This window comes from Phasianus colchicus, chromosome 24 (assembly GCF_987193195.1).
Source record: "Phasianus colchicus chromosome 24, bPhaCol1.hap1.1, whole genome shotgun sequence".
Classification (NCBI taxonomy): domain Eukaryota; kingdom Metazoa; phylum Chordata; class Aves; order Galliformes; family Phasianidae; genus Phasianus; species Phasianus colchicus.
Window position 1 is genome coordinate 3,073,340 of NC_143459.1, and position 26,425 is coordinate 3,099,764.

Sequence of the window (26,425 nt, forward strand, 5' to 3'; positions counted from 1 at the left end):
CACTGGAGGGCTGCTGCTGTTCTCCCCGAAGCAGCAGGATGCCCAGACCTCTCCCAGCCTGCTTGATTCTGGCTGCTCTCCCAAGTCTCACCTTTGCTGCAGTAGAGGCTTGCAATCTGTTTATTTCTGGCACCTGTGCACTTCGCTATGCTTGTTCCATGCTAGCAAAGGGAATCTGGCAAACACCCTTTGTGTATTTTGTTTTGTTTTGTTTTCAGCGGAACTTTCTCAAGCAATAAACAGTGGCACAGGCTTGTCCAAGCCTTCCCCTCCTCTCCCACCGAAGAGAGGCCTCCTGCCTACCAACCCACCGGAGACAGCCCTCCCCTCCAAGCCCCCAGGTGACTGGACAGTGACAGCGAGCCGTCCCTCACTGCTCCCACTGCACATGGCACCCACGTACCCACCGCCCTCACCATCCCCACCGCTGCCCACACACATCCCTCCAGAACCTCCACGCATGCCCTTGCCCAACTCCACCCCTATCGTGGATGCCCCGCGCTCCCTGGACCTGCCCAAGGAGACCCCCCCTCCTCCCAAAGACTTCAGGTCCCTGGAGGCATCGAAGCGGACGGCAGAGCAAGGCTTTGGTGAACCTCCTGGGCTGCCCCGTCTGCCCCAAATCCCTCTGCACATCCGGATCCAGCAGGCCTTGGCCAGTCCCCTGCCCGTCACCCCCCCTGCCGAAGGCTCGCACAGAGCTCACTCTCTGCTCTTTGAGAACGATGGCCTTGGGGAGGACAACGGCACGCTGGGCAGGACGAGGTCCCTGCCGGTCACCATCGAGATGCTGAAAGTGTGAGTAGCTGTGGTGCGTGGTGGTGGTGGTGGTTCACAGCAAGGCACAGTGCTGGCACCGCAGGGCTGTGATGGTGAGAGACCGTGTGCTGGGCTGGGTGCTTTGTCTGCAGCCATTTTGCCTGTTGGCTGAATCCGTTTCAGCCTCTTAGGAACCTGATACATCTTCTCAGGAAATTAACCCTGATTCTGGTATTTCATCACTCACAAAGGGAAATGTATTCCAGAGTACAAATGTAGGCTGGTGCCAGGGATCTGGGCTGGCTTTAATTGCGCTAAGACAAAACAAGATCCTGGATTTCATCCATTTGTGGCCTGCTTAGTCTTCCCTTTTGCAAAACAGAAGTGGGAGAAGGACTGTCCTGTGTTATAACGGAGTTGAACTCGAAAGTCTCAGGGCTGGGTTTTTCTGCAGTGTCTCTGTCTTTTACTCTGTGCTCTGAGGAGAGGGGATGCTGGGGGATCACAAGGCTGGGGCTGCTCTTCCTGCTCCTGGGCTCCTCATCGTCCCGCCTTCAGTGGGCTGAGTGGAGCCAACAGGGCATCATCTGTGGGGTGTGCAAAGAGATGTAATAGTGTGCTTCTCGTTAGTCCAGACGATGAGGAAGAGGAAGAGGAGGACCAGGAAGAGGAGCAGAATTCAGGCCCACGTGTGTATATCGGGGACGTGCCATCCATCACCATCATCCCAATGCTGGTGCCCCAGGTCCTGCCGGAGGAGCAGGAGGGAGAGGAAGGGATGAGTGACTCTGACTCCGAAGGGCCCATCCTGTACAAAGATGAGGAGGAGGATGAGGAAGAAGATGAAAGCCATAACAGTAAGGCTTTGACATTGCAGCTGTCCTTTTTTTTCTCTGCTGAGCTTGTGCCTGGCTGTATTGAGCTCGGTATCAAAGAGCAGTTCACACAGCGCTTCAAAGCAGCTGGCTCTTGGTTTCATGATGCACCACGTGTCCTCTCCCCTACCTTTTCAAAGGCTACGGCAGCCAAACCTGGATGCTCATCTGACAAGATGCTGCCCCTCTGGCTGCAGGTTGCTGATCCCCCTCCAGCTGCAGGTGGCCTGTGCTGTCCCACCCCTTCAGCTGGAGGGGCACGGCACAGGGATGCTGGCTGTTGCTGTAGTGATCAGACCCAGCAAGCTGGGAGCTGTAGTGAGCTGGGAAAGCAAGCCCTAGGGGAAGCACAACTGCCAGTGGCTCATTTCACTGCTCTCAGGCACTGCAGTCTTCAGTCCCATCCCATCCCTCTCCCTCCCCGCAGGCACGCTGGCTAACAAAGTGAAGAGGAAAGACACGCTGGCAATAAAACTGGGGAACACCACCACAGTGCAGGAGGAAAAGATTGTCTTCCCTCGGAAAAGCAAAGAGGAGTGGAATGAAATTCGGCAGCAGATCGGGACGACCCTGATCAGGTACAAGGAATGGAGGAGGGTGGTGTGTCTGAACCGTGGGCACAAGCTGCTGCTTGTCCAAGCAGCCTCTGCTGCAGCATGGCAGGTGGTTGGGCAGGGCTTCTGGGTCAGGGCTGGAGGCTCAGCACTGCTTTCCCCTCAGTTACCAAGGCTGGAAGTCTCTCCTGGAGCAGAGCAGTTGAGCAATGTCTCCTAACAGTGCTGTTTACAGATGTTAAATGTCTTGGGAAGGGAGAATCTCAAGGACTACAGAAGCATTACTGCTGTAAAATACAGTTGGCATATAAAGATGTGAACAGCTGGAGGCTGCTGATGCTCAGGCTGTTGATATTCCAGCCTGTCTGCTTGACAGCACTAGAAGTTATCCATGAGCTTCTGACAGGTTGTAGTGCCTTCCTGTCTTGGGCTTGTGGGTGAGCTGCTGATGGAATGGAGGGGAGGAGAGCCGAGAGCAGGAGAGCAGAGGCTGTGGTCTTTGTGCCCTGCTGATGGATGAGCAGATAACACACGATGCTCTTGCCATGCTTTTCTTTAGGCGACTGAGTCAGAGGCCCACAGCAGAAGAACTGGAGCAGAGGAACATACTTCAGCGTGAGTAGCACTTCTCTAGTGGCTCTAAGTAGTGAAGTAAAAGCTGCCTTGTTTTTCATCTGACATTTTAGTCCAAGTCTACGTGGATTCTGCTTGAAACGTAGCGATGGAGGCTTGTGCTTTGGTTATATCACTGTGGTAAAGCAGTTCTGCTGATTTTTACTGACTGGTGAAAATCAGACCGTAGCAGGCACAGCACACAGTACAGCTCAGAGCACCACATTATGGAAAGGCTGCCCATCCCCTGCCTGATAGCTCAGGGAAAGGTGTGCAAATTTGGTTAAGACTGCTCTGAAGTTGCACAGCAAAGTTTTTGTTTGGACTAGACTTCTCTTTGTGGCCCAGACATTACAGCATTGTCCTGCATGATCCAAAAAGTTCATTGTTCAGTGAGCGCTGTTTCTTTTGGCCATACCTTGTTCTGCAAAAGTTTTAAATAAACATATTGGGGAAAGGGAAATGTTAGTTCAGGAAGTTTTAAATATTTATCTGCACTGCTTTTCTCTTCAAAACTATTACTATAATAGCTTGGGGGAGGAGTAATCTGCAAAGTGGTTTTGAGGGAATGGCCATTAATCTTAAATACACAGAAAGCTGGAGAGAATGACTCATTCACACTGCGTTAAGGCCCACAGGACCACTGTCATTCAGTGGGCTGCTGGTGAGGAAGGGTATTGACAGAAGGCACTTCTCAAAGCTTGCGATGCTTACAGAGGGGGGGGAAAAAAACGTTTGTTTGTTTTTTCCACTTGGCAGCGAAAAATGAAGCTGATCGTCAGGCTGAGAAGCGAGAGATCAAACGCAGGCTCACCAGAAAGGTACTGCAGGCTGCCGTGCTGCCATGGCCATCTGGCAGAGCTGTGGGGGTTGGCGGTGGCCGTGAGGTGCCTGGCTGTGGGTGAAGTCACGGGGCTGTTGTGCCATTGTCCCCAGCGCCCTCTGACCGCGGTGACTTTGGAATGTGGGTTGTCAGAGCTCTTGGCACCACAAACAGGTTTGGCACTGACAGATTTGAGCTGGTATCAAGTGTAACAAGCTAGATGGGAACTAAACTTGGCACCTGGCACTTGAAAGGGATGCTGGCCTGCCTGTAGAACCGTAATTCAGTGGCTACAATGTTCACATCAGGCTCCTCAAATCCATTTCCAAAGTAACAGCAGCTTGAGAGAAGTTGTGCAGAGCAACGGCTGCTTTAGCTATGGTGCCCAGGTTACACTCTGCTGTGACTCATTGCTGGGGAAAAGCTTCCCATGAATGCCAGTAGGAGCTCAGTATCTGTGGTTCAGGACCAGTGAGGGAACCGCTCTTTGCTGTGCATGGAGTGACTGGTCCTGAGCTGCTCTGGGGACAAGGCACAAACTGCTTTCATTCTTGTGTTCAGCTTAGCCAAAGGCCTACAGTGGCAGAGCTGCAGGCCAGGAAGATCCTGAGGTTCAACGAGTATGTGGAAGTAACAGATGCTCAAGACTACGACCGGAGAGCAGATAAGCCGTGGACAAAGCTTACACCTGCTGACAAGGTAACAGGGAGTGCCCTGGCCCCAGGGAGGGGCAGGGAGTCAGATCGGATGTCCCAAACAAAAGGGTGAGAGCCAAGGTGAATTGCTTTGTTCTTTCCACCTCTGGCACCCCACCCACTACCAGCAGTGCCCGTTCGCCCTTGTGTGCTGGACTCAGCCCTGCTTCCTGTCCCCTCCAAGGGGACACGGAACCTGCACGTCTGCCCTGCACTGGCTTCTGAGGATGCAGGGTGCAGGGTGTTGGTTGGAGGAGTGTGGTTCCTCACAGGCTGAAGCAGGCTAAGGCAAGCTGGCAGGGAAGATACCTGTTGTCACCTTCCCTGGCCTCTTGTGGGACTGCCCAGCCCTGGGTGCGGAGGAGGTGGGGCAGGTTAAACAGCCTGGTGTGAAGTGACTGTGAAAGGTGGGGGTGGCTGCTGCAATCTGAGCTTCTTCCTCTACTTAAAGATGCTGAGGGATTCAGGCTTATGTTTAAAATCTGCTGTTACTCTTCACTTTACCACCAAAAGATGATATCAGCCCAGAGCAGGAATGCTGGAGCCACAGTGCCTTCTTCCCATGTCTAAAGCTCCCTTAAAATGGTGAGAGAGGGTGGTATGCTCTAGCAGGAGATAACAGCTCTCTCTCTTCTCATGCAGGCTGCCATCCGGAAGGAGCTAAATGAGTTTAAGAGCTGTGAAATGGAAGTCCATGAGGAGAGCAAGCAGTTCACACGGTGAGTGAGCACATACCATTATGGTGCCTATAGTATCAACCCTAGCAGGGTGCACTGTACCTCCACAAGGATCACGGAATGCTGAGATCCTGCTTTTAGGCTCCACATTGCCTGCTTATCTAGGAAAAACAACATTCCCTAGACAGAAGTAACCTGTGTATCGTGGCCCCCCGTGGCTGAGCTGCGTTTGCAGAGCACAAGAGCTTTCTAAGGCAGAGGTGAAAACTTTGGATGTTAACAGCTTCACTGAGGGCTGAAAGTTCAGAGCTCATTCAGTTTATTCTTATCAGCGATCTGTAATGCTTCAGTAACTGCTTAACCCAAGTTCCAAGGATGACACTTGGCTTTTTCACTTGGCTTTTAGGTACCACCGACCATAATCTTCCAAGAGGGAACAAGAGACCCAAGAGGACTGGAAGTTCTCTGCATCCCTCTCCCAGGCAATACAGCGAGGGCAGAACCTCGACTCTTCCAAGATTTGCCTTCAAAACGAATCCAGAAAAGGGCTTTCAGCCAGGGAAGGGGGATCCTGTCTGAATGTAGCATTTCACTGGAACAAACACGTCTCGAGTGCCATCAGGCTGGAACTGAACACTATACCTCGTGCAGCTCAGCAATACGCCTCTCTTCTGGCTCCAGCATCCCTGCCAGACCGTGCACACATGGGCAAACAGTTCCTTCCCCAGCTCCCTTCCTGTGGTGCCAGGCCCAGCTCTCAGCTGCACGTACTCCTTTTAGGAGCAACCCCTTTGTGTCCTCCTTACCAAGAGGAGAAAAAGCAGCTCTGGTGCTGGAGTGCTGAGGAATGGAGATGTGCTAGGAGACACGTGTGTGTATTTGCTGTGTGCAGGCGCTGTCCTGGCAGACGACTGACATCAGACTCGTTGTTTTTTTTTTGGCTTTGCTTACGTCTGTCATTATCTTTCATGTCCTGAATCACTACTGACCAACGGTTTGTTGTCCTGGAAGGGAATTGTATAGATATTAACATATGCTGCGTCTTTTTTTTTTTTTTTTTTTTTTTTTGTAAAAAAAACACAAAAAAATCTACAAAAAAAAACCAAACCCAAGCAAAATGAAAACACAAAGACATAAAACATTCCCTCCCTCCTCTCTCACACTCGCTGTGATGCTGATGGATCGTACTGAGATAATTGTGCTCATTTAACAAACGACAGAAGCAGGAAATGACTGTTGCCTTTTATGAACTCTTTAATTTGGGGAAGCTGTGATAGCAGCCAGTGCTTTTTATTGCTGCTTCCTCTCAGATGTTTCTTTTTTACTCTCCCAAATCAGGGTTGAACTTGCCTTGTCTCATTTTTTACAGCAAAACCTACTGGAAACTTGATGATATCACTGTGTGGGCAGGAGGTTTGAAAAGTGACCTTAAAAATAGTTGTTATCGTGCACAAAACAAACATGATGGCACTGAGCATGAAGGGAGGATCGCAGCACTGCAGGGCTGTGGGGAGGGGAAGGCCTGGCCTGGCTCTGCCCCTGCTGAGCCCTCACAGCTTCCCCACATACAGCACGGCTGTAGCCTACAATCATTTGCGTTGTATATCTGTCTCCTCAACAGATTTTAATTATTGAATAAAAGTATTTTAGGATTTTTTTTTTTATTTTTTATATATTTTTTTTAAACTGCTGCCCCGGTTGCGTTTCGGATGACTTTCTTTGTGTACGCGTGTGGGGCTGCCTCAGGAGCGCTACCGCCCCTCACGGAGGAGCCCGCCGTTCCCGCCTTCCTATTGCGCATGCGCGCCCGCCGTTCCCGCCTTCCTATTGCGCATGCGCGCCCGCCGTTCCCGCTTTCGCACTGCGCACGCGTAATCCGCCCGCTCCCTTCCGCCGTGCCGCTTTGCACACGGCCCGCTGCGTTCTGCTCATTGCGCCTGCGCGATCAGGCTCCGCCCCCACTGGTTCTATAAATACCGGCGCGGAGCAGCGCTCGCTCTCTTTTGGCGGTGAGCGGCGGCGTGAGCAGGTAGGCAGTAGTGGGAAGGAGGGCAGGGCGCGGCCTGTTATGGCTTTGCTTTTATTGTTCGTATTTTCTGCTTTAGTTTCTACCTGTGTGTACTGTGGTGGCTATAAGGGTTGCTGGGGGCCCATGCTCCAGGCCCCGCCGGCCCTCACAAGCATTTCTCCTCTCCCCCAGGCCTGTCGTGCTGCCCCGCGGCCCAACCCCGCCCGCTGCCGCTGTGAGTATCGCTGCGTTCCGTTTGTCTGCAGGGGAATGGGGCCGGAGGGGGGAGGAGGCGCCATATGGCCATGACCCAACGAGGACACCCGGAGAAGTAGCTCTCTCTCGGCTCTGTCCGTGTGGCGCACGGGAGCGTAGGCCTTCGGGCCTGAGACGTATATTCCCCTTCCACATCGTTGGAGAACAAGCCGGGCCTCGTGCCTGCAGCCTGCATATTCCTACTGCTTCTCTGAGCCCTCGGGCAGTGACAGAGGAGATAAACCATGCAGGAAACACATCCTTGCCGAACGGGTTTGGGGTCTGTAGAGTTCCTCCTGTGCTGATAGGATTAAAGATAGCCGCTGTTGAGGTTGTGGGTCAGCCCCACAGCGCTGTGTGCTCTGAATGGAGTGTAGTGCTGGGATATGGGTGCTGTGCAGGGGTGGGGGGGATGGTGGGCGTGCACTGGGAGCACGTGGCTGTGCTGTAATTGATGAGCACATCTCTAATGGGATAGCAGAACGGATCGTATGTTTCCTGCCACGCAAAAAAAGGAGTAAAATCCGTGAAGTAATTAAGTTTGCTTGATGCTTTTGTTGTTGCAGACGCTGAAGGTTTGTAGTTGAATGTCAGCAGCTCTGTCTGCCGTGACGGTGAGTATGTAGTGAGCACAGCGGTGTGAGTGGTGGCAAAAAAAACCGAATGTCGGAAGTGTGCGATCCAACCTGGTCTGCGCAGTTGGGAGCGGTGTGGGAGGGGCTGTTGGGGTGCTCTCAGACCACGTGCTTCACGCTGCTCCTTGCCCCCACTCCAAGCAGTGCTGGTACAGAGGTGGCCCTTGTTGCACCTGGGGTTTGCGTGGTCCAACACAGCGGGTTTTGAGCCCTTGTGATGAGAGCATACGGGAGCCGCTGGGCTCGGTGGGTGCCTCGTTAAACCGGCTGGGAGAAGCAGATCTTTGAGCAGCACTGTGTGCTCCTCCACCCAACCAGGAGGCTGAGAAGCAGAGGCAGCTGCTGAGGAAGAACCGGTGCTGGGGGAGGAGGGCTGCAGTGGGAACGTGCTGTGTAAGATGGGCACAGCAGGTGCTGCGTGTCCATTTGGGGAGGTCTGAATTTCTTCTGCGAGTGTTCTGAGATGTATCTGCATCAGTGCCTGACAAATAAATGACTTTGAAACGCTGCTGTGTGGTTATTTTCTGTGGTGTGACTGCGAGCTGCTGGGTCATCCTCTGAAGCTCAAGAAACCAACAAAACCTCTCAAATTTCGAGGCTCTGTGTGGTTGGGTTGCCCACCCCTCTTTGGAGCTGGCAGAGGGAGCTCACAGCCCTGCTGTCGTTATGCTCCACGTGTTCTGGTACCGTGCTGTAGAGCTGAGCGGGTCATTGGCGGTGGGAGGGGAGCGTTAGACCTATTTTAGGGATAGAAGTTGTAATTCCTGGTAAGCGTACTTAGGCGTTGTTTCCCTCTGTTAAACGAAGGACTTAACGGCTGCTTTTATACCCGCTGGCTGCTTTTATTGGACCTTTGAACGTTCGGAACCGGACTGTAAGTAGCTCTGCTTGGTGGGATCGCTTCCCCGCGTGGTTCGGGGAGCAGCACCCGGCTGTGGTGCTGGGAAAGGGGGACGCGGTGGGCTTGGGGTGAGCGAAACGAGGGGAGAATGGCCGAGGGTGGGGAGAAAGAACTCGAGGGCTTCTCGCTGTTGGGGTGGGGGAGGATGGGGAGCGGTGCGCTGCGGTTCTTCGGATCGTTCCGGGGGGAAAAGCGCGATCAGGTGAGAGCCGGGAGAATCGCCGTACGGACGTTGACCGTCTTAGCGCGGGGTGTTGGGGGATTTTTAGGCTCCTCCTGCGACGATCGGCCCGGGATGGGAGGGACGGAGCCTCCCGTGCCCTGCGCAGGCGGTCCCGGACCTCCGCGGCCGCCAGGGGGCGCTGTGACGCCCGCCGTGCCCCGGCGCATGCTCCGGGCGGGGAGCGCGGGGCCGGGAGCGGCGGCGGCGGAGCGGCGGAGGTGGGTGCGCGGCTACGGGGCGGGGGGTCGGGGCGCGGAGCGGGGCTGCAGGAGGGGGTCGAATAGGGTGGGGGTGGGGGAGGGCTCCGCGTGGCCGTGCCGCTCCCGTGGCCGTGCCGTCCGCTCGCGTTCGGGAAAGGCCGGGCCTGCGCTGCCCCACGTGGGGAGGGGAAGCGGCGGAGTTTGGGGTGGGGGGGGGGAGGGCGAGCGGGAAGTTCGAATCCGCGGCTCCGCGCGTGTTCCTGGGCTGGGAGCGGAGCCCTCGGTCCTTCCTGCCGTGTGGGCGCTGCGTGGTTGGCAGCAAAAAGCCGCGCAGCCCCCCCGGCCCCTTCCCCAACCCGCGTGATGGGGGCGGCGTGGTTGACGGGATGCGCGGCGCACCGGGGGCCGTTCCACCTCCCGGGGCCGTTCCACCTCCCGAGCCGTGCAGCGGGGCCGGGCGGGATGCCGCTGCGTGCTGGGGGGGCTTTGGGCAGAGCACTCGAAGTCCCAAAGCTTGGGGCGCAGCCTGGCTCTGCAGCTTTTCCGCGGTGCAAAGAAGTGCAGGGGGTTCATTTCCGCACGAGTGCAATGGGATCGAATGTGAAAAGGCGATCTGTGTTTTCTCAAAGCGGGAGGACGGGTCGGTGTGTGAGTGCTAAGGCAGTGCCGTCAGCGGGAGCCGGACTGCAGCGGAGGGGGCACGCAGGGGTTGTCTCCAGGAAGGCCAACCAACAGCTGCACTCTGCCGGCTGGGCAAAGCCCGAACAGAGCAGCTTTCATTGCTCAGATCCCAACCGACATGTCTGGAAAACGTGCTGCCAAGAAAAGCCCCGTGTTGGAGCAGTCTCCCGAAAGGAAGAAACTTAAAAGTAAGAGAACTCCTTGGGTAGGTTTATAATTCCCTGTGCTTTTCCCTCCTGCTCCATCCGTCCTTTCTGCCCTCAGTCAGCCACCCGTCGCACCGCACGCAGCCCGGCCTGGTGCTCGTGTTGGGTCAGGGGGACGTGGGACAGCTGGGCCTGGGGCAGGATGTGATGGAGAGGAAGAAGCCGGCCCTGGTGCAGCTGCCGGAGCTGATGGTGCAGGTGGAGGCAGGAGGGATGCACACCGTGTGCCTCAGCGAGACGGGCAAGGTGAGTGCGCTTCGGGGGCTGCTGGGGGGCTGGGTGGGGGGCTGAGCTCCCCCTGCAAGCACAGGGAGCCTGGCTGTGTCCCGAAGCAGGGTTTGAATCACACCTCGCTCTGCACAAGTGTGGCTGGGGCTGCAGTCTGTCCCCCCCCGGCTCCTCTTTGGACCTCGGGATTTTTGGGGTGATGAGGGATAACTCAGCCTGGTGGGTCCCTGTCCCGTGGCTTCGCATGCATCCCGTGGAGCTTCTGCGTCCCATCCTAACCACAGCTCTCTCGTTACAGATCTACACCTTTGGCTGCAATGACGAAGGCGCCCTCGGGCGCGACACCTCGGAGGAAGGGTCAGAGTGCACCCCAGGACCCGTGGAGCTGCAGGAGAAGGTGGTGCAGGTCTCTGCAGGGGACAGCCACACGGCCGCGCTGACGGATGACGGCAGGGTTTTCATCTGGGGTTCTTTCCGGGTGCGTTGGCTGTTTGGAAAATCACTGGAAGCTCTGCTGGTGGTTGCTGGGTGGTGTCAGTGACTCATTTCTGTGCACCCGTCTCTCCATCCAGGATAACAACGGGGTGATCGGGCTGCTGGAGCCCATGAAGAAGAGCACCGTTCCTGCGCTGCTTCAGCTCAATGTACCCGTTGTTAAAATTGTCTCAGGTCAGCAAGGGCTGCTCGCAGGGCAGGTTGTTCAGCCTTGGGCAAGGGGTGAAGGTCCAGTGAGTTCCTTTCCTATTTCCACTTTTAGCTGCACTGAGCTGGGTGCAAGGATGGGCTTCGCTGTGTCTTCTAGCCTTAGGGGTGGTTTAAACTCAGATTGGGTCAAATATTAACATGTTTGACAGTTAGTTAAGAGTTATTCTACAGTTTAGCTTAACAGTTGGTTGAAAACGCTTTGCAGTGCCCCGTCACTCCACAGGGTCAGGGCACTCGCCCTCTCTAGATCTGGGGAAGCCAAGCAGAGCAGCCAGGGAGTTTGTCCAGGATCCAGGTGAGGTTGGGGGGCTCCTGTGCCTCTGAACCATGCACTGAAACTTTCCAATGGGGAACCTCTGCCAAGAAGAGATCTTAGGTGTGTCAAACGATCCTAAAGCTGCCAAAGGTCACAGAATCCTGGAAAGCTTGGATAGGGCTTCAAGGTGAGATCTGGAGGGTGACTGCTGCTCTCACCTCCAGTGTCTCTTTGCAGGGAACGACCATTTGGTGATGCTGACGGTGGATGGCGACCTGTTCACGTGTGGCTGTGGCGAGCAGGGCCAGCTGGGCAGGGTGCCAGCACTCTTTTCCAACAGAGGAGGACGCAAGGGGCTGCGTGAGTGGCTTTGGTGCTCAGAAACATTGGGGGCTGTGGCGAGCAGGCTGTGTCCTTGGGCTCTGTGCAGAGCTTTGCTGAGGAGCAGAGGCACTCTGTCTCTTCCTTGGCTACTCGAGGGCTTGTTTGCAAATCGGTTGCTTAAATTCAATGATTTGCAACTGAGAGGAGAGGAAAAGGTTGTAAATCATAAGCTCTCATATGATGCTTTGTTTCTTGTCCCCAGAGCGCCTGCTGGTCCCCCAGCGTGTCCCTGTCAGAGGCAAAGGCAAGATGCGCTTCCAGGATGCTTTCTGTGGGGCTTATTTCACCTTTGCCATCACACGGGAAGGACACATCTATGGCTTCGGCCTCTCCAACTACCACCAGCTGGGTGAGTTTTGTTTGCATCCCTGCAGATCTCCTGCCTTTGCTGGGGTTCCAAAATGCCCTGAGCCCACATTGCACACCCAGTGCCCATTGCAGGACGTGTGGGAGCTGGAAATTACACTTGGGGTTTAGTTCCCAACCCCTTCAGCTGGTGGATGTGAGGAGAAATTTGCTAACTGGGACTGGGGGAGCAGGGCTGGGCTGGGCTGGGCTGCATCAGTGGGGTCAGCCCTGTGAGGATGGCTCAGTGCTGGTGCCTGATGTGCTGGGCTTTGTGCATCTCGCCCTGCAGGGACCCAGGGCACCGAGCCCTGCTTCTCCCCGCAGAACCTGACATCCTTCAAGAACTCCACCAAGTCCTGGGTCGGGTTCTCTGGTGGGCAGCACCACACCGTCTGCGTGGACTCAGAGGGTGAGCACCAGTGGGATGGAGGGGCTGCCAAGCAGAGCAGGGCTCCCGGGGATCCCAATCCCTTTGGGGAGATGTTGGGGTGAAGGTGAAATGCTGAAATGTGCTGAGTCCTTCGTGTCCGAGGCAGCGTGGTGGTTGTCTGTGGGTGAGCTGTTGGAGGGGCTGTTTGGCTTTTGCAGAAATGTACTCTTGTTGAAAAGGTGGCTCAGATTTGAAACAAAAAGCAGGGATGATGACAGAAACCCCCCTCCTAGAGTCCTGTATCCCACTGGGGAGCCCAGGGTAGGATCGAGGGTTTGCTGAGGGATGTGGGAGGGAGGAGTGATGCTCCCAGCTCCTCCAGGGTCAGACCTGGGGCAGGAAGGGTCTGGCTCCAGCTTCCTGTGTTCTCTGCCCTCCTCACTTCACCTCTCTGCTCTCTGTTGTGCCCTAGGTAAAGCTTACAGCCTGGGCAGGGCTGAGTACGGCCGGCTGGGCCTCGGGGAAGGGGCAGAAGAGAAGAGCACACCCACTGTCATCCCAGACCTCCCCAGCATCTCTTCTGTCGCGTGTGGCGCATCGGTCGGCTACGCTGTCAGCAGTGATGGTGAGTGCTGGGGCCTCCCTGCCATGGGGGGCTCAGGAGCTGCCCTGTACCCTTTCCTCACCCCTCCCAGCCCATCCCTTCCCAGAGCTCCATCACACACTGGGTTGGGACTCAGCCCATTCCTGCAGCCCCCAGGTAGCACCCAGCCCAGGGGCAGCAGCTGCTCACGTGTTTTTGTGGGCACTTGACAGCGGGGTTTGTCACAGCGTGCTGACCCAGTGGGGCTGGTCAGAGAACTGAGCTGTGAACTTGCTGCTGTGGGAGCTCTTGGTGGGCTGTATGCAGCATCTGCAGCTGCAGGAAGGATTTGTTGTGGTGTGAGAACAGGCAGCACGTTGGTGCGTTGGCATTGCTCCTTGGGGGCGAAGTGCTGGCTTTAAGGCAGTCCATGCAATGAAATACTGCTCCGTGAGAGGCCCAAATGCCTCCTCCCTCCTCTCCCCCCCCTGCCTGCCCCTCTGGAACCCTTTGGTTACCCCCTTTGCCCAGCTCCAGATGCTGTTTTTACCCAGAGCCCAATCACCTCCTTTGCAGGACGGGCATTCGCGTGGGGAATGGGCACCAACCACCAGCTGGGAACTGGCGAAGAGGAGGATGTCTGGAGCCCCGTGGAGATGACAGGGAAACAGCTGGAGAACCGCCTGGTCCTGGCTGTGTCCAGCGGAGGCCAACACACAGTCCTGCTGGTCCAGGACAAGGCACGGAGCTGATCACTCCGTTGGGGCGCAGTGGGATCGCGGGGCCCACGGGCGTCTCCTCCTGCCACCAGCCCCACATTGGGGAGCTGCTTCCCAGCTCTGCTGTCTCCCAAACCACAGTGGGGGAAGGCAGAGGGCTCCCAGAGCCTTCTCAGGTGCCCCGTCTTCTGTTTCCGTGTTGCCTTCCCTGCATTAGGAAGGGAGGCACCGCGAGGATGGATTTTATACATTAAGTTATAGCAATAGGGGGAGGGAAGCTGTGTGTGCTTGGGGCTGGTCAGGAGCCTGGGAGCTGTACAGTGGCTAACGTTGAATTTTTTTAAAGAAAATGTAAAGTATTTTGGTTGATTGAGGAAGAGGGAGGGGAAGGGGGGGGGGTAAAAAAAAAATCTCTAAACGTTTGGAATAAATTGAGTTTTGATAAGTGCTGGGTTTCCCTCTGTGTTGAGCAGGGCAGGGTGCTGTGGGGGGCAGTGCCACCTCACACGGTGCTGCACGCAGCTCATGTGTGCAGCTGTGGGATTCGGCCGCAGGATGGCAGCAGTGGGAGGAGCGCTGGGGATGGCAGTGAGGAGGGGAAGGGTCCCCATGGGGTCCTGCTCACCCCGCGCTGTCCCTGACACCACAGGGAGCTGGGGCTGAATGGATCCTGGTAGAGGCTGGAGCTGAGTGTCGAAGCTGATGGGTTGCATCGTGGCGTGGCCCCAACCTCTGGTGTCTGTTTGGTGTTAATTAAGTTAGGGAGCAGGTTCCTTAATGAGGCTCCAGCTGGGGGTGGGAGTTCGGTGGGATGCTATGGGGGGCTCGCTGCCCATGGCCTTTTGCTCTGCACGTTTTGGGCTGGGAGGGATGAGCTTGGAGGTGCAATTAGGGGCTGAGCACGAAGCTCTGCTCCTCCTCTCCCACCACCACAGAGCAGGTTTGTGTCTGGACCCACGCATCATCCCTCATTGCCCTGCAAGGAGCCCATTCCCTGCAAATCACCATCAGCAGGCTGAGCCAGCGGCGCTCACCCCAACCTAACACTGCTCCTGGGGACCATCACCCTCCATTTAGTGCTCCTCCATCACCCAGCACGACCTGGTGGGTGAAAAGCACTGTTATTTTTATACCCCTTCCAACAAAAATAGCAACCCCCCCCCCCTTCCCCCTTTATGCTTTGCAGCCCTTCTCTGCGCCCGCCAATGCTGCTGTGACACAGGGCTGGGGTGGCTCCTTCCCATGTGCGTCTGCCTGCGTCACCTCACTGCCCCTATTAATAGCTCAGAGATGTGGAGGGATGTAATCGAGGGAGACGTGGGGATCCTCCGGGGCTGTGCTGGGAAGGAGGGTGCGTGGAAGCAGGGGTGGAAGGATGCAGCTCCAGTCTGATGGGGTTGGGATGGGATTGGGGTTGGAATTAGGTCAGATGGGATTTGAATTGGGATTGGGGTGAGATGGGATGAGATTTAGGTTGGAGATTGGGATGGGTTTGGGGTTGGGATTGAATTGAGATTGAATTGGGATTTTGGTTCAATGGGATGAGGTTGGGGTTGGGATTGAAATGAGATTGAATTGAGATTTTGGTTCAATGGGATGAGGTTGGGGTTGGGATTGAAATGAGATTGAATGGGATTTTGGTTCGATGGGATGAGGTTGGGGTTGGGATTGAGTTTGGATGGGATTTAGGTTGGAGATGGGATGGAGTCTGGGTGGGTTGGGGTCGGAATTGGGATGGGATCAGATGGGATTGAATGGGATTTGAGTTAGGATTGGGATGGGATAGAATGAGATGTAGGTTGGAGATTGGGATGGGTTTGGGGTTGGGATTGAAATGAGATTGAATGGGATTTCAGTTCAATGGGATGAGATAGGGGTTGGGATTGAGTTTGGATGGGATTTTGGGTGGGGATGCAATGGAGTCTGGATGGGTTGGGGTTGGAATTGGGATGGGATCAAATGGGATTGGGATGGGATGGAATGAGATTTACATTGGAGATTGGGACGGGTTTGGGTTCAGAGTGAGATTGGGTTGAATGGATTTGGGTTCGATGGGATGAGATTGGAGTTGGGATTGAGTTTGGATGGGATTTAGGTTGGGGATGGGTTAGGGGTGAGATTGGGGTGGGTTTGGGTGGGATTTAGGGTGGGGATGGGATGGAGTCTGGATGGGTTGGGGTCGGAATTGGGATGGGATCAGATGGGATTTGGGTTGGGAGTGGGATTGGGATGCGGTTGAATGGAATTTGAGTTGGGATGGGAGGAGGTTGGGGTTGAGATTGGGATTGGAATGGGGTCTGGTGGGATTTGGGTTGGGGTTGGGATGGAATGGGGTTGTATGGGATTTGGTTTGGGGATTGGGATGGGGTTGGGTTGGGTTAAGTCACCAATAAGCCTGGGTTTGGATTCCTGATGCATTCCTTGGTGGTGTGAATGCCTCCCAGAGAGGATAATGCCCTGTGAAGGTGCTGCATCTTGACAAGTTGGCAAATGTTCTTAGGAAAGATGAAAGGTGAGGGCTTTGAGCTCGGCATCTTGGACACCCCAAGCTCCTGTTTGGGGCCAAACTGCAGCACATGCAGCACTGGGCTGGTGCCACTGCCCTACGTGGTCCCCAAGTCCAGAGCTGCTGCAGTCATTTGGGAACAAACCCCAGCATTTCCCATCCTGTTCCTGGCAGGGAACGTCCCCCAGCCAGCGAGGAGCCTGAGCTCATCAGAGTGAGGGGGCTTTATTGAGAAAGAGAGGAAAACACGGATGGGGAGAACAATGGCACAAACAAAAGGGTTTAAATTTATCAGCAGCGATGAATCAACTCGCGTTGTCTTGGGAGCAGGAGCGACACTTCAATGGGATGCCGTGTGGGATTTGGGGAAGGATGTGCCTCCGAGGATGGGGAGGGTGAAGGAAAACAGCATAACTGAGGAAAGGGAAACGTCTCATTAACGTGGCTTTGCTGTGTGGGGGGGTGAAGGAGGAGGAATTTGGGCGCTGGGGTAGGATAGAGGGGGGTGAGCCTTTCTCCATCCCCATAGTGGACATGGGGTCTGGGTTTGGTGCACGGCTGGGGCTTGCATCCAAAAGCAAAACGTGCATCCATTGCACCGAGGGGTTTTAGCAGAAGGTGCACAGCCAGCAGCGCCCCCCTGAGCCCTCTGCATGGCATCAGCGGGGAGAATGCAGCCACCACACCCAGCACACGGCTGTGCCATCGTTCGCTGGGGCTGTGCGGGGTTTGCAGCTGGGAAAAGAGAGGGAGACGAAATGGAAAACCTCAGTCATTATTCACGACGATTTGGGTTTCTAAGTGAAGCCAGGAGTGTCTCTGAGAGCCGGAATGCATCCTGGGCTGCTGCGGGGGGTGGGAGAGCTCTGCATCCGCACCACGAAGTCATGGCCACGTGCGTAATAATGCAATTATGGCATTGCTGCAGACAAAGAACCCAGCGGCCGCGTCATCAATCACACACGTTGGAGTCAAGTGTGCTGCATGAGGGCTCGTTATTTAATGGATTAATTAACAAAACAGCAAAAAAAAAAAAAAGAAAAAAAAAAAAGGAAGCTTTTTAATAGCAAACGTCTCCTCAGGTTGCAGATGCTGTTCTCTGGAATTGCCTTCTGGGTGCACGTGGGGAAGCACCGTTCAGGGCTGTGGCATCGCTGCATCCCTTCTGCTTCTGCTCCTCCATCAACACCTCCGCACCCCCCGATCCCCCCCATAGGGCTGCGGGACCGCCGGGCTCTGCTGCTCCCCACCTCTGAGCCCACTGAGGTGACAGAAAGCGATAAAGGCTTGGAAAAAAAAACAAACAAACCCAACGTCTCGTTCAGTGCGGGCTCCGACGCCCGTTTCCATTCGCTTCTGCGCTAAATCCTCATTTGCATTTAGATTACTCGGGCCGGGGCTGGGTGCTGCGCTGCAATAATGAGCACAGAGGGACCCGTCGGTGCCACCGTGCGCTCAGATCCCCCCCATACGGCAGCCCTGGGGGGGCACAGACCCTCCCCATCCCCCCCCTTCCTTCCCTCCCCCCCAAAGCATCCCCTCTCGTTTTCAGCTCTGGGGAATGGAAGCAGCGCTGGAAGCTCTTGGCTCTCTTATTTCCCCGAAGGTACAGCGATGCCACCGAGTGATGAGGGCTGGGGGCAGCGGTGCCATCCCTGGGAACACAGCAGTGGGGACAGGGATGGGGACGTGGGGTCTGCCTATAGATAGAGCCATGTACATATATATAATGTATAAGTGTGCAGAGTGCCCTCCCCGTGAGCATCCTGGCTGGGGGTGGAAGCAGGGTTAAGTTTTCTCCTCTGCTTTCTGTTTCTCCTCTTGCATCCTTGGGCTCCAAGCGTGGGTGAGTTTAAAAAATAATGACCAAGAGCCTTTTAACCCACTTTAAGGGCACTGCAGCACATTTTCCAGCAGGCTGAGAGAACGGCGGGGCCCTGTGGGGTGGGAAATGGTCCTCAGCACTGTGGCCTCGTGGATGGAGCTGTGGTGGTGGGGTCACCTCCCCCCCCCTGTGTCCCTTGTGCTGCAGTACCCAGGGCTCCTCAATCACACAGGGTCACCCCAATCATCCGGGACATCCCAACCACACAGGGACACCCCAACCCTACAGCACACCCCAATCCTACAGGGGATCCTCAACCTCACAGGGACACCCCAACCCTACAGGACATCTCAATCCTACAGGGGCATTCCAAGTCTGCAGGAACATCCCAGCACTCCAGGAACACACCAATCCTATATGGACATTCTAACCCTGCAGGGACACCCCAGTCCTGTGTCACTGCAACCCCACAGGACATCTCAAACCTACAGAGACATCCCAACCCTATGGGACATCCCAGTCCTTCAGGGATACCACACCAGGACATCCCAGCCCAACAAGACATCCCAATTCTACAGGGATACTTCAACCCTACAGGGATATTACAATCCCACAGGACATCCCAATCCTACAGGGACATTCTAACCCTGCAGGACATCACAAGCCTGCAGGATGCCCCAACCACACAGGACATCCCAGTTCTACAGAGATATCCCAACCCTGCAGGACATCCCAATCCTGTAGGATACCCCAATCCTACAGGGGCATTCTAACCCTGCAGAGACACCCCAGTCTTACATGGACACCCCAACCCTGCAGGACATCCCAATCCTGTAGAACACGCCAATCCTACAGGGGCATTCTAACCCTACAGGGACATCCCAACGGCACAAGAACAGCCCAATCATACAGGCACATCCCCATCCTGCAGGACATCCCAATCCTGTAGAACACCCCAATCCTACAGGGACATTCTAACCCTACAGGGACAGCCCAATCCTACAGAAACATCCCAATCCTACTCGGACACCCCAACCCTACAGGGACATCCCAACCCTCCAGGATGCCCCAACCCTACAGGGACAGCCCAACCATACAAGGACAGCCCAACCATACAGGCACAACCTTCAGGACACCCCAAATCCCACACGGGGCTGACGCCCAGCCCAGAGGGAGGCACAAGCAGACAAAGCATTGCAGTGCTGAGGTGTTGCTCAGGTGGGAGGGATGCACTGCAGACAGATTGCGAGGGTGCCCCAATGGTCCTTGGTTTGAGATCCAAAATTTTGCTCCATTTGGCCCTTTGAAGAAGGAATTGGTCTCTGTTGCCTCGTCAGCTCTGCCTTGCAAAAGGGCAGGCTGCAATTCCCAGCAGCTCTGCAGCAAGGTAAGGCTGGTGTGGAGAGGTAATGACCTTCATTAGGCTCAATTGATGCAACTGGAAAAAAACCAGAGCCAGGAGGCAGCCTCTCCTTCCAGCCCACGTGCCCCAGGTGCACCCGCGCGCCCGCCTGCTTCCTCCAGCACCATCAATTTGTCCAATAAAAGCCATTAGTGCTCCTTCTGAGCCCCATCCTCCGTGGGCTGTGTGACTTCATGGGCACAGAGCTGCTGCAGGAGGTGGAGGGGACGGAAGGTCAGAGACACCAGGGATGCATCTGTCCCTGTTTAGCGGTGGTAATGCAGTGCAGAGCCCCGGGGCTGATGGCTGCTGCAGGATGCGCTGCCATCGAGGTGCTGCTGGGGAATGGGGGCGTCCATCCATGTGGTGCTGAGCACAAAACCCCAACCCTGGGCTGGGCTGAGCACAAAACCCCAACCCTGGGCTGGGCTCTGCCTCGCATGGCTGCGAGTGCATAAACTGTCAGTGCTGGAGAGGACGAGGGATGGATGCGCCGCCCTAATCGCGTTAGCGCTGCGAGAAACTCCTCAAGTCCCCACCAATTGCTCCGTAATGAGATCTTCCTCGGGCTGGCTGTCTCTGGCAGCAGACGGATGGGAGCTGCCCTGTGGGATGCAGGAATGCAGCGTTGCTATGGGGTTGGGCTGGGGATGCTGCGCCTGCATCGCCAGCTTTGCACCCGTGGGCAGGGTTGCCAGTGAGATCCCAATAACACAGCAATAATATCAACTCAAAAGTCCTCTCTGGGGCCAGAGTTGGCTTGGAGGTCTCCAGTAAACCACTGCTCACAAATGTGTTTTCCACAGGCAGAAAGACAGCCCAAACCCTACGTGCGCAATGGGCGTCCTCTTATGGCTCAATGAGCCTCACCAAAAAGAAAACTCTGTGCAGTCTGTCTGCATTCAGTCCCAGCAGGGCTAAAGCTCTGTGGTGGTCTCCTGGGTGACCTCTGAGCGTGGCTCATCCCCAGCACCCCGCTGCTCCCCCACGCCTAGTCATGCCGGCTGGCCGCGGCCGTCCGATGGGGCGCAGGTGGAGACGCGCTCCCGCGTGGTGTTCCGAGCTCTGGAGAAGCTGTTCTGCTCCACACGGGCTCGGAAGGGCAGGCAGAACTCACGGAAACACCTCTTGAAGTTTTCATCCAGGAAAGCGTAGAGGACGGGGTTGAGGCTGCTGTTGGTGTAACCCAGAGCGATGCAGAAGTGCAGGCTGGCCACCACGTAGGGATTCTTCTTGTCGATGTCCACCAGCGTCCAGACGATGACGAAGATGTGGATGGGCGTCCAGCAGATGATGAAGGCTGCCACCACCACCAGCACCATGCGGGTGATGCGCCGCAGGTTGCGGTCCTTCTCCTTGGAGCCTGAGAGCAGACGGACGCTTTTCAGGCGCAGGATCATCAGCCCATAGCAGATGGTGATGACCAGGATGGGCACCATGAAGGCGAAGATGAAGACGCAGATTTTGGTCACCGTGTCCCAGTAGATGGGAGGGTCGGGGAACTGCAGCGTGCACAGCACCGTTCCATCTGCTAGAAGAGGGATTAAAACAAGGGAGAGCAGATGGAGGGTCTGCTGGGAACTGAATGCTTCTGCTCCGTGGTGGCAGAGCATCTCCATCCGTGCTAAAACCACCAGGAGATGCATGCCCACGTGCCATCTCATTGCTCATTCCCCTGGAGCTTTTTGGGGTGCCTGTGGGATGCAGGAGGTGCCACCAAACAGGGGATCGTTCCCTGCAGGGCCTTCTGCAGCATCCCAGCCCCTGCGGCGGGCACATCCCCATGTCACCTTCCATTGAAGCTGATTGCTTCTGCAGGATGCCCAGATTTCTGCCAGCAGCCACCAAACGGGAGCTGCAGACTCACTGGGGACCTCACGATATAACCAGTATACCCATTATACCCCAAGCACTGGGCATTGGCACCTGTTCTGCACCCCAACAGTGAACACCTGGGACTGTTTCCAACCTCTGCAACCAAAGTGGAAAACAGCACCATGCTGGTTTTCCACCATGATCACGATTGAGGGATGACCACCAACGGAGCACAAACACGGACAGGACCAAGTGGCTCAGTAGGGTCACCCCAGGAAGCACAGATGGGACCTTTCCTCAAAAGCCCACTTGCCTTTCGACTTGGTGACTGCCATGACCATGATGGGCACCCCAATGACAGAGGAGAGCACCCAGATGCAGACGTTGATGACCTTGGCTTTGGCCGGTGTGCGGAAATCCAGCGCCTTGACCGGGTGACACACGGCCACGTAACGGTCCACGCTCATCATGGTGAGGGTGAAGATGCTGGTGAACATGTTGTAGTAGTCGATGGAGAGCACGAGCTTGCAGAGCAGCTCCCCAAAAGGCCAGGTCTCCATCAGGTACTTGGCGCTCTGGAAGGGCAGCGTGCTGGTGGCCAACGCGTCGGCCAGCGCCAGGTTGAAGATGTAGATGTTGGTGGCCGTCTTCATCTTGGTGTACCTGAAGGGGAGGGCAGAGGTGGGGGCTGGCGGGTGCTCAGGGAACCAGAAATCCTTCTGGTTTGGTTTCCTATTGAATTTGAGCGGGGTGGAGTGAGTTGCTGAGCAAACGTGGCACTGAGGGGGACGGTGGTGGGGTTGGGTTGGGGTTGGAGTTGGGGATCTTGGAGGTCTTTTCCAACCTGAATGACTCCATGATTCTATGAGTGGGCACGGTGGGATGGGCTGAGATCGGACTGGATGATCTTAGTGGATCTTTTCCAACTGTAACGATTCTATGTGCTCATGTGGGGAAGGGCTGGGGACTTGCTGCTGCGTTGGGTGAAGCCAAAGGAGCCTCTCCCACATGCCTGGCCAGGGAAACAACACTCATTCATCTGCCTGCCTCTACTTGGAGATCAAAGCAACTCCGAAGAGCTTTTTCAAATAAGTCTCTTTTCCAATTAAATCGATTTACTCCATTTCCCCGAATCGGTTGCACAATGTCCTTTACCTCCTGAAACCTCCTCTATCTGATTTTCCACCCAGTAAATCGTGATTATCCAGCCTGCTTCCCTGTCGAGTTTCCTTGCAGAAATTGGATCGATTACCCCGGAAAGAGCCCAGCTGGGAGCAGCAGCATCAGCATGGCCAGAGCTGCTCCACGGGAGCCTTTGGGGAAGCCTGGCCCCACGCATGGCACAGGGACGTGGGGACATTGGCTCTGCTGCTAGCACGCCAGCTCTGGTCCTCATCACATCGTGATAGGAGCAGTGCCTGGACCCGGTGCTGAGAGCTGAAGGTCCCCAAAGGTCTCAGTGCTCAGGGAGGCCACTGGGTTGTTTGTGGGGTGCTGGGGTCAGGGCTGTGCTTGCAGCTCCATCCCCTCCATGTGCTCCTTTCCAGGCAGCCCCATACCTCAGAGCATCCTCTGCAGCCCCCAGCTCATTGAGGTGCCCCCTAATTGATTAGCAAAGCATCTCTGTGAGTGGATAAAGCATCCATAGGGGGTCAGGCTGAGAACTGGGGGAGGGTGCTGCACTGTGGATGATGGATTTGGCTCTGGGGCGTGGGGGGAGATGATCCTTGGGTTGTTGGGGCTCAGCTTAGAGAATGACTCCATCATGCAAGGAGCAAATTGGGGCGAGACAGGGCTCTGTTTCCTTTGGCTTTCTCAACCATCCACCACAAGACCCCACTGGGAGGGGGGGTGCAGCCCCAGGTTTGCGCTGTCAGAGATGGAGCTGCAGAAATGGGGCTCTGCACAGCAGGGAGCACATTCCTGCTGCAGCCCCTTGCCTGGGGGAGGGCGGGGGAGAAGAACATCTAATTTGAATTTGCTCTTTAAGCACAAAATGAATTTGAAATTTCCTTGAGACATTTCCCTTTCCCGTGCCATTGCTCTTAGGTGAACGCACGTTTCAGCCACATCTCCTTCTGGGTTAAACAAAAACCCGAGGATTTCTGTTTGCTGTCAGTTTTTGTTTTGCCTCACCCAGGTTAAAAATAGCCATTCCAGGTAGATTCACACTTCTTTGATCTCTGCTTTTTTTGCACAAAGAGGACAAATGTGTGACTCGGGCTGCGCAGCACAGTGCTGGGTAAGCGCTTCTGCAGCTGCTGCCAGATGTGCCCCCTCCTCCAGAGGGTTTTGGGGAAGGATTCAGCCCAGGGTGGGGGTCCAGTGTGGTGAGCATCCCCTCCAGGCTGCCAGTGCCACCAGTGCTTCTGGAGGGGGGCTTAAACACTGCAGACAATGCGATCTGTTGGGGGGTGGCCGGGTGCTGGATGTGGGCTCCCGTTTTGGCTGCACTGGGCTTTGGGTTTTGGCTTGGATGGGCTCCAGGGTGGAGGGGTGGAGGTGTTGGGCTGTGCACAGGGTCCATGGGCTCACTCACCAGCATCCACAGCACACTGGGGAATGGGGTCCCCGTGTTTCCATGTCCCTGGGTCCCCATGTCCCCAAGTCCTGCTGGTGCACTCCAGCCACTAACACCCCTGCAGAGGGATCTGGATCCAAACTGTGCTTGCAATCCCACTGACAGCCCCATCCCGTGCAGCTTTCCCCCTACAAATCCTACCCAACACAGAGCAACCCACCCATATAGCAAACTGCTCTGTCCTTAGCCTGCATTCTGCTGAATGCACACAGATGCCAAAAGCTTTGAGACCTTCAGTTTTGCGAGCCTGAGCCCCCACCTCATGCAACAAACCCCAGAGAAGCCCTCCAAGAACCATCAGAGGGGCTCAGAGGACAATGCACACCCATCCCCCAGAGATACAGCATCTGGGTCAGGGAGTGGGGGCCCTGAAACCGTGGCTATGTGCTCTGGCTGCTGCACCAGGCTGCGTTCGTTAAGCACGGGCAGCAATTAGGTGACCATATGAGTTTGCTGACAAGGATGCTGTTTGCACATTCAGGCTTTTTCTATCTCAAAATGCCGTCCCTGCCTCAGGCAGCAGAAGGGGGCTGACCATGTGCATCCCTCACTGCGTGCTTCCCCTTGATTTCTGCTTTTTTCTTTCCAGGGTCAACTGTACAGCTGCTTTGAGTGGGTGAAAAACTCCTGCTGGTGCTGTGTCTGTGCCCCCTGCCCGGCACAGGGCTGCAGGAAGGAGCTGCCTTTGTTCCACATCATCCACAGGGTGATGCTGTCCCTCCTCTGAGCTTTGGCGTATTGTTTGCATGCCGTTCCTTCTCACACCACTGATTTTGGGGGCCCCAGGAGCCAGGTGGGAAGGTCACGCCGCTGACCCCGTGCGATGGAAGTGTTGGGATTGGAGGGGAAATGGGACAAAATGGGGAATCCCACACAACCCCCAGCTGCTGGCAGGGCTCCTGTGGTCCACAGAGCTGCCCCGTTCTGCATGAACAGGGGGGGACACGCATGGCTCTCTGTGGTCCCACCCAGCCATGAAGGGCAGCAAGAGGATCCTACAGCGTGCCTGCAGGAGGGACGGGAATGGGACCCCCGGATACCACCTCCCGCACCCCCGTGCTGCTTCACACGCACACAGCTGCTCTATCTCTGCATCCCCTCTCACCCCTGCGCCTTGCACACACGTGTGTGCTCACACGTGGCCGCATCACACCCAGCTCAGAGCTCCCGCTGGGCTCACCGCACCCGGCGCACACCCAGCCGCACTCCTGCGGTCACCTCGAGCACAACACACAGCCGTGCTGCTCTCACACTCAGCGCACGCTCACCCCCCGCGCGCTCTTACACCTTTTACACGCTCGTACCCCACGCTCACGACGTTGCACGCCCTCCCGCAGCCCCGTGCCCGCTCTCACCGCACGATGCCGTACATCACCAACACGTTGCCCAGCAGCCCCACCACGCACACCACCGAGTACAGCGCGGTGATGACGATGGCGATCAGGATGGACGTGGCGTTTTTGGTCCTCGGCGGTCCCGTCTCATTGCCGCCGGTTCCGCTGGGCAGGACATCCCACGCTGTGCGGTTATCCCACACCGCGAGCGGCTCCGTGGGCAGTTCCGTGTTCAGCTCCATGCCCCGCAGCTCCCGCACCGCTCAGACCCAACGCCGCGGGTTCGAGTCCCGCTCCCGCCCGGCTCCGCCGCCTCCCGCGGTTTCCTTATAGGGCCGCCGTGTGTCCCGAGCCACGTGGGGCCGGGGGCGGCCCTGCCGCCTTCTGCCGCCTCCCCCAGCACCCCCCCTCGGTCCCTACCTGCATCCTAGACCCCTCCCAGCACGAATCTTATTGCCCTGTGCCGCAGCCCATCCCTCCTCCCGGTCCCTGCCCCATTCCGGTCCCCGCCGCCCCCACCTCGATTCCCGCTGCGCCCCCACACCGTGTCCCTGCTGCCTCCGACCCCGGTCCCTACATCATCTCGTCCCTCCCGGACCTCCCCCGGTTCCTGCAGCATCTCCCCATCTTCCTACAGAACCCCCACACCCGCTCCCTGTTGCCCCATCCCACTCCCTGCTGCCTTCCTCCGAAGTCATTGAGGGGCTCCGAACATCCCGGGGGGGTTTCAGGGCTGGGGGACATCGGGTTCGGTGCACACGGCGATACTGATGCGGTTTTCTTTTGTTTGGAAGAAGGGCGGGGGGGAGGGGGGCAGAAGGGAAAGCAGAAGGAATGGGGTGGGGAGGGCAAACAGCTGGGGCTTCCCATATGGGATCGGGGCTGCACGTGGGAACAGGGCTCCAAATGGTGTTGGAGATCTGAATTGGATCGGGGCTGCAAAAGGGATCGGGATTCCACATAGGAATGGGGCTGCACGTGGGATCGGGGCTCCAAATGGTGTCAGAGCTCTGAATGGAATCAGGGCTCCAAATGGGATCGGTGCTCCACCACGTCTGGAAACCCAATGGGTTGTGCTGGGGGACCTCTGCTCCTCTCGTGGGGTGTAAGGAACCCCGGAGATCAGCGGGATGGAGGCACCCCACACCGCCCAGCTCGTTTTGGTGGGGATATTTGCTTCCCCCAGAGCTCTTCTGGCTGTGGGTCGGAGCCGGGCTGGGAGCAGCACATCACCCCACACCCCTCAGCTCTCGGGATGCTTTGGG

The 26,425-nt window shown here is 56.3% G+C and overlaps 3 protein-coding genes, 1 long non-coding RNA gene and 1 other non-coding gene across 17 annotated transcripts in view; 4 read left to right on the top strand and 1 right to left on the bottom strand.

Moving 5' to 3' along the window:
* Positions 1-8,398, top strand: part of PHACTR4 (phosphatase and actin regulator 4) — a 41,711-nt gene extending 33,313 nt beyond the window's left edge. For 8 of the 10 annotated variants that reach the window (XM_090124196.1, XM_090124200.1, XM_090124198.1 and 5 more), the window contains 10 exons: positions 219-798; positions 1,390-1,616; positions 2,062-2,212; positions 2,748-2,803; positions 3,560-3,621; positions 4,185-4,322; positions 4,961-5,037; positions 5,402-7,024; positions 7,196-7,238; positions 7,825-8,398. In XM_090124196.1, coding sequence (XP_089980322.1) covers positions 219-798; positions 1,390-1,616; positions 2,062-2,212; positions 2,748-2,803; positions 3,560-3,621; positions 4,185-4,322; positions 4,961-5,037; positions 5,402-5,417 — 1,307 coding nt within the window. In that variant the 3' untranslated portion in view covers positions 5,418-7,024; positions 7,196-7,238; positions 7,825-8,398. The remainder of the gene's footprint in view (positions 1-218; positions 799-1,389; positions 1,617-2,061; positions 2,213-2,747; positions 2,804-3,559; positions 3,622-4,184; positions 4,323-4,960; positions 5,038-5,401; positions 7,025-7,195; positions 7,239-7,824) is intronic. The other 2 variants (XM_090124194.1, XM_090124191.1) reach the window with 2 other exon arrangements.
* On the top strand, positions 7,314-7,518 carry LOC116230172 (small nucleolar RNA SNORA73 family). The gene has a single exon (XR_004167174.1). It is a non-coding gene; the product is annotated as a small nucleolar RNA SNORA73 family (small nucleolar RNA).
* Positions 8,399-8,794: 396 nt separating the features above from the next.
* RCC1 (regulator of chromosome condensation 1) lies at positions 8,795-14,091 on the top strand. The gene is made up of 10 exons (XM_031595005.2): positions 8,795-9,235; positions 9,847-10,086; positions 10,163-10,350; positions 10,631-10,810; positions 10,905-11,001; positions 11,531-11,653; positions 11,880-12,026; positions 12,315-12,434; positions 12,868-13,020; positions 13,555-14,091. The coding sequence occupies exons 2-10, from the start codon at positions 10,017-10,019 to the stop codon at positions 13,728-13,730; spliced, it is 1,254 nt and encodes a 417-aa protein (XP_031450865.1). The 5' UTR covers positions 8,795-9,235; positions 9,847-10,016; the 3' UTR covers positions 13,731-14,091.
* An 812-nt stretch (positions 14,092-14,903) lies between these two features.
* Positions 14,904-17,372, top strand: LOC149915125 (uncharacterized). The gene is made up of 3 exons (XR_016459793.1): positions 14,904-15,048; positions 16,142-16,209; positions 17,286-17,372. It is a non-coding gene; the product is annotated as an uncharacterized LOC149915125 (long non-coding RNA).
* Positions 17,373-17,745: 373 nt separating this feature from the next.
* On the bottom strand, positions 17,746-25,521 carry OPRD1 (opioid receptor delta 1). 4 transcript variants are annotated; one of them, XM_090124203.1, is made up of 3 exons: positions 25,197-25,521; positions 21,559-21,908; positions 17,746-20,958 (listed from the first exon to the last, which is right to left on the bottom strand). In XM_090124203.1, the coding sequence occupies exons 1-3, from the start codon at positions 25,400-25,402 to the stop codon at positions 20,426-20,428; spliced, it is 1,089 nt and encodes a 362-aa protein (XP_089980329.1). In that variant the 5' UTR covers positions 25,403-25,521; the 3' UTR covers positions 17,746-20,425. The 4 variants fall into 4 exon arrangements, with proteins under 4 accessions (XP_089980329.1, XP_089980328.1, XP_089980327.1 ...); XM_090124202.1 differs by having other exon boundaries at positions 17,746-20,961; XM_090124201.1 differs by having other exon boundaries at positions 25,182-25,521.
* Positions 25,522-26,425: the final 904 nt, after the last annotated feature.

What these genes read in the sequence shown, in the direction of transcription:
- RCC1 (XM_031595005.2), top strand. Translation starts at nt 10,017, where the DNA reads ATGTCTGGAAAACGTGCTGCCAAGAAAAGCCCCGTGTTGGAGCAGTCT. An exon ending in GCCTCAGCGAGACGGGCAAG is followed by an intron (nt 10,351 to 10,630) that starts GTGAGTGCGCTT and finishes CTCTCGTTACAG; the next exon opens with ATCTACACCTTTGGCTGCAA. An exon ending in TCATCTGGGGTTCTTTCCGG is followed by an intron (nt 10,811 to 10,904) that starts GTGCGTTGGCTG and finishes CTCTCCATCCAG; the next exon opens with GATAACAACGGGGTGATCGG.
- OPRD1 (XM_031595006.2), bottom strand. Translation starts at nt 25,402, where the DNA reads ATGGAGCTGAACACGGAACTGCCCACGGAGCCGCTCGCGGTGTGGGAT. An exon ending in GTGATGTACGGCATCGTGCG is followed by an intron (nt 21,909 to 25,181) that starts GTGAGAGCGGGC and finishes CCTCCCCTTCAG; the next exon opens with GTACACCAAGATGAAGACGG. An exon ending in GGCAGTCACCAAGTCGAAAG is followed by an intron (nt 20,962 to 21,558) that starts GCAAGTGGGCTT and finishes TCCCTCTTCTAG; the next exon opens with CAGATGGAACGGTGCTGTGC.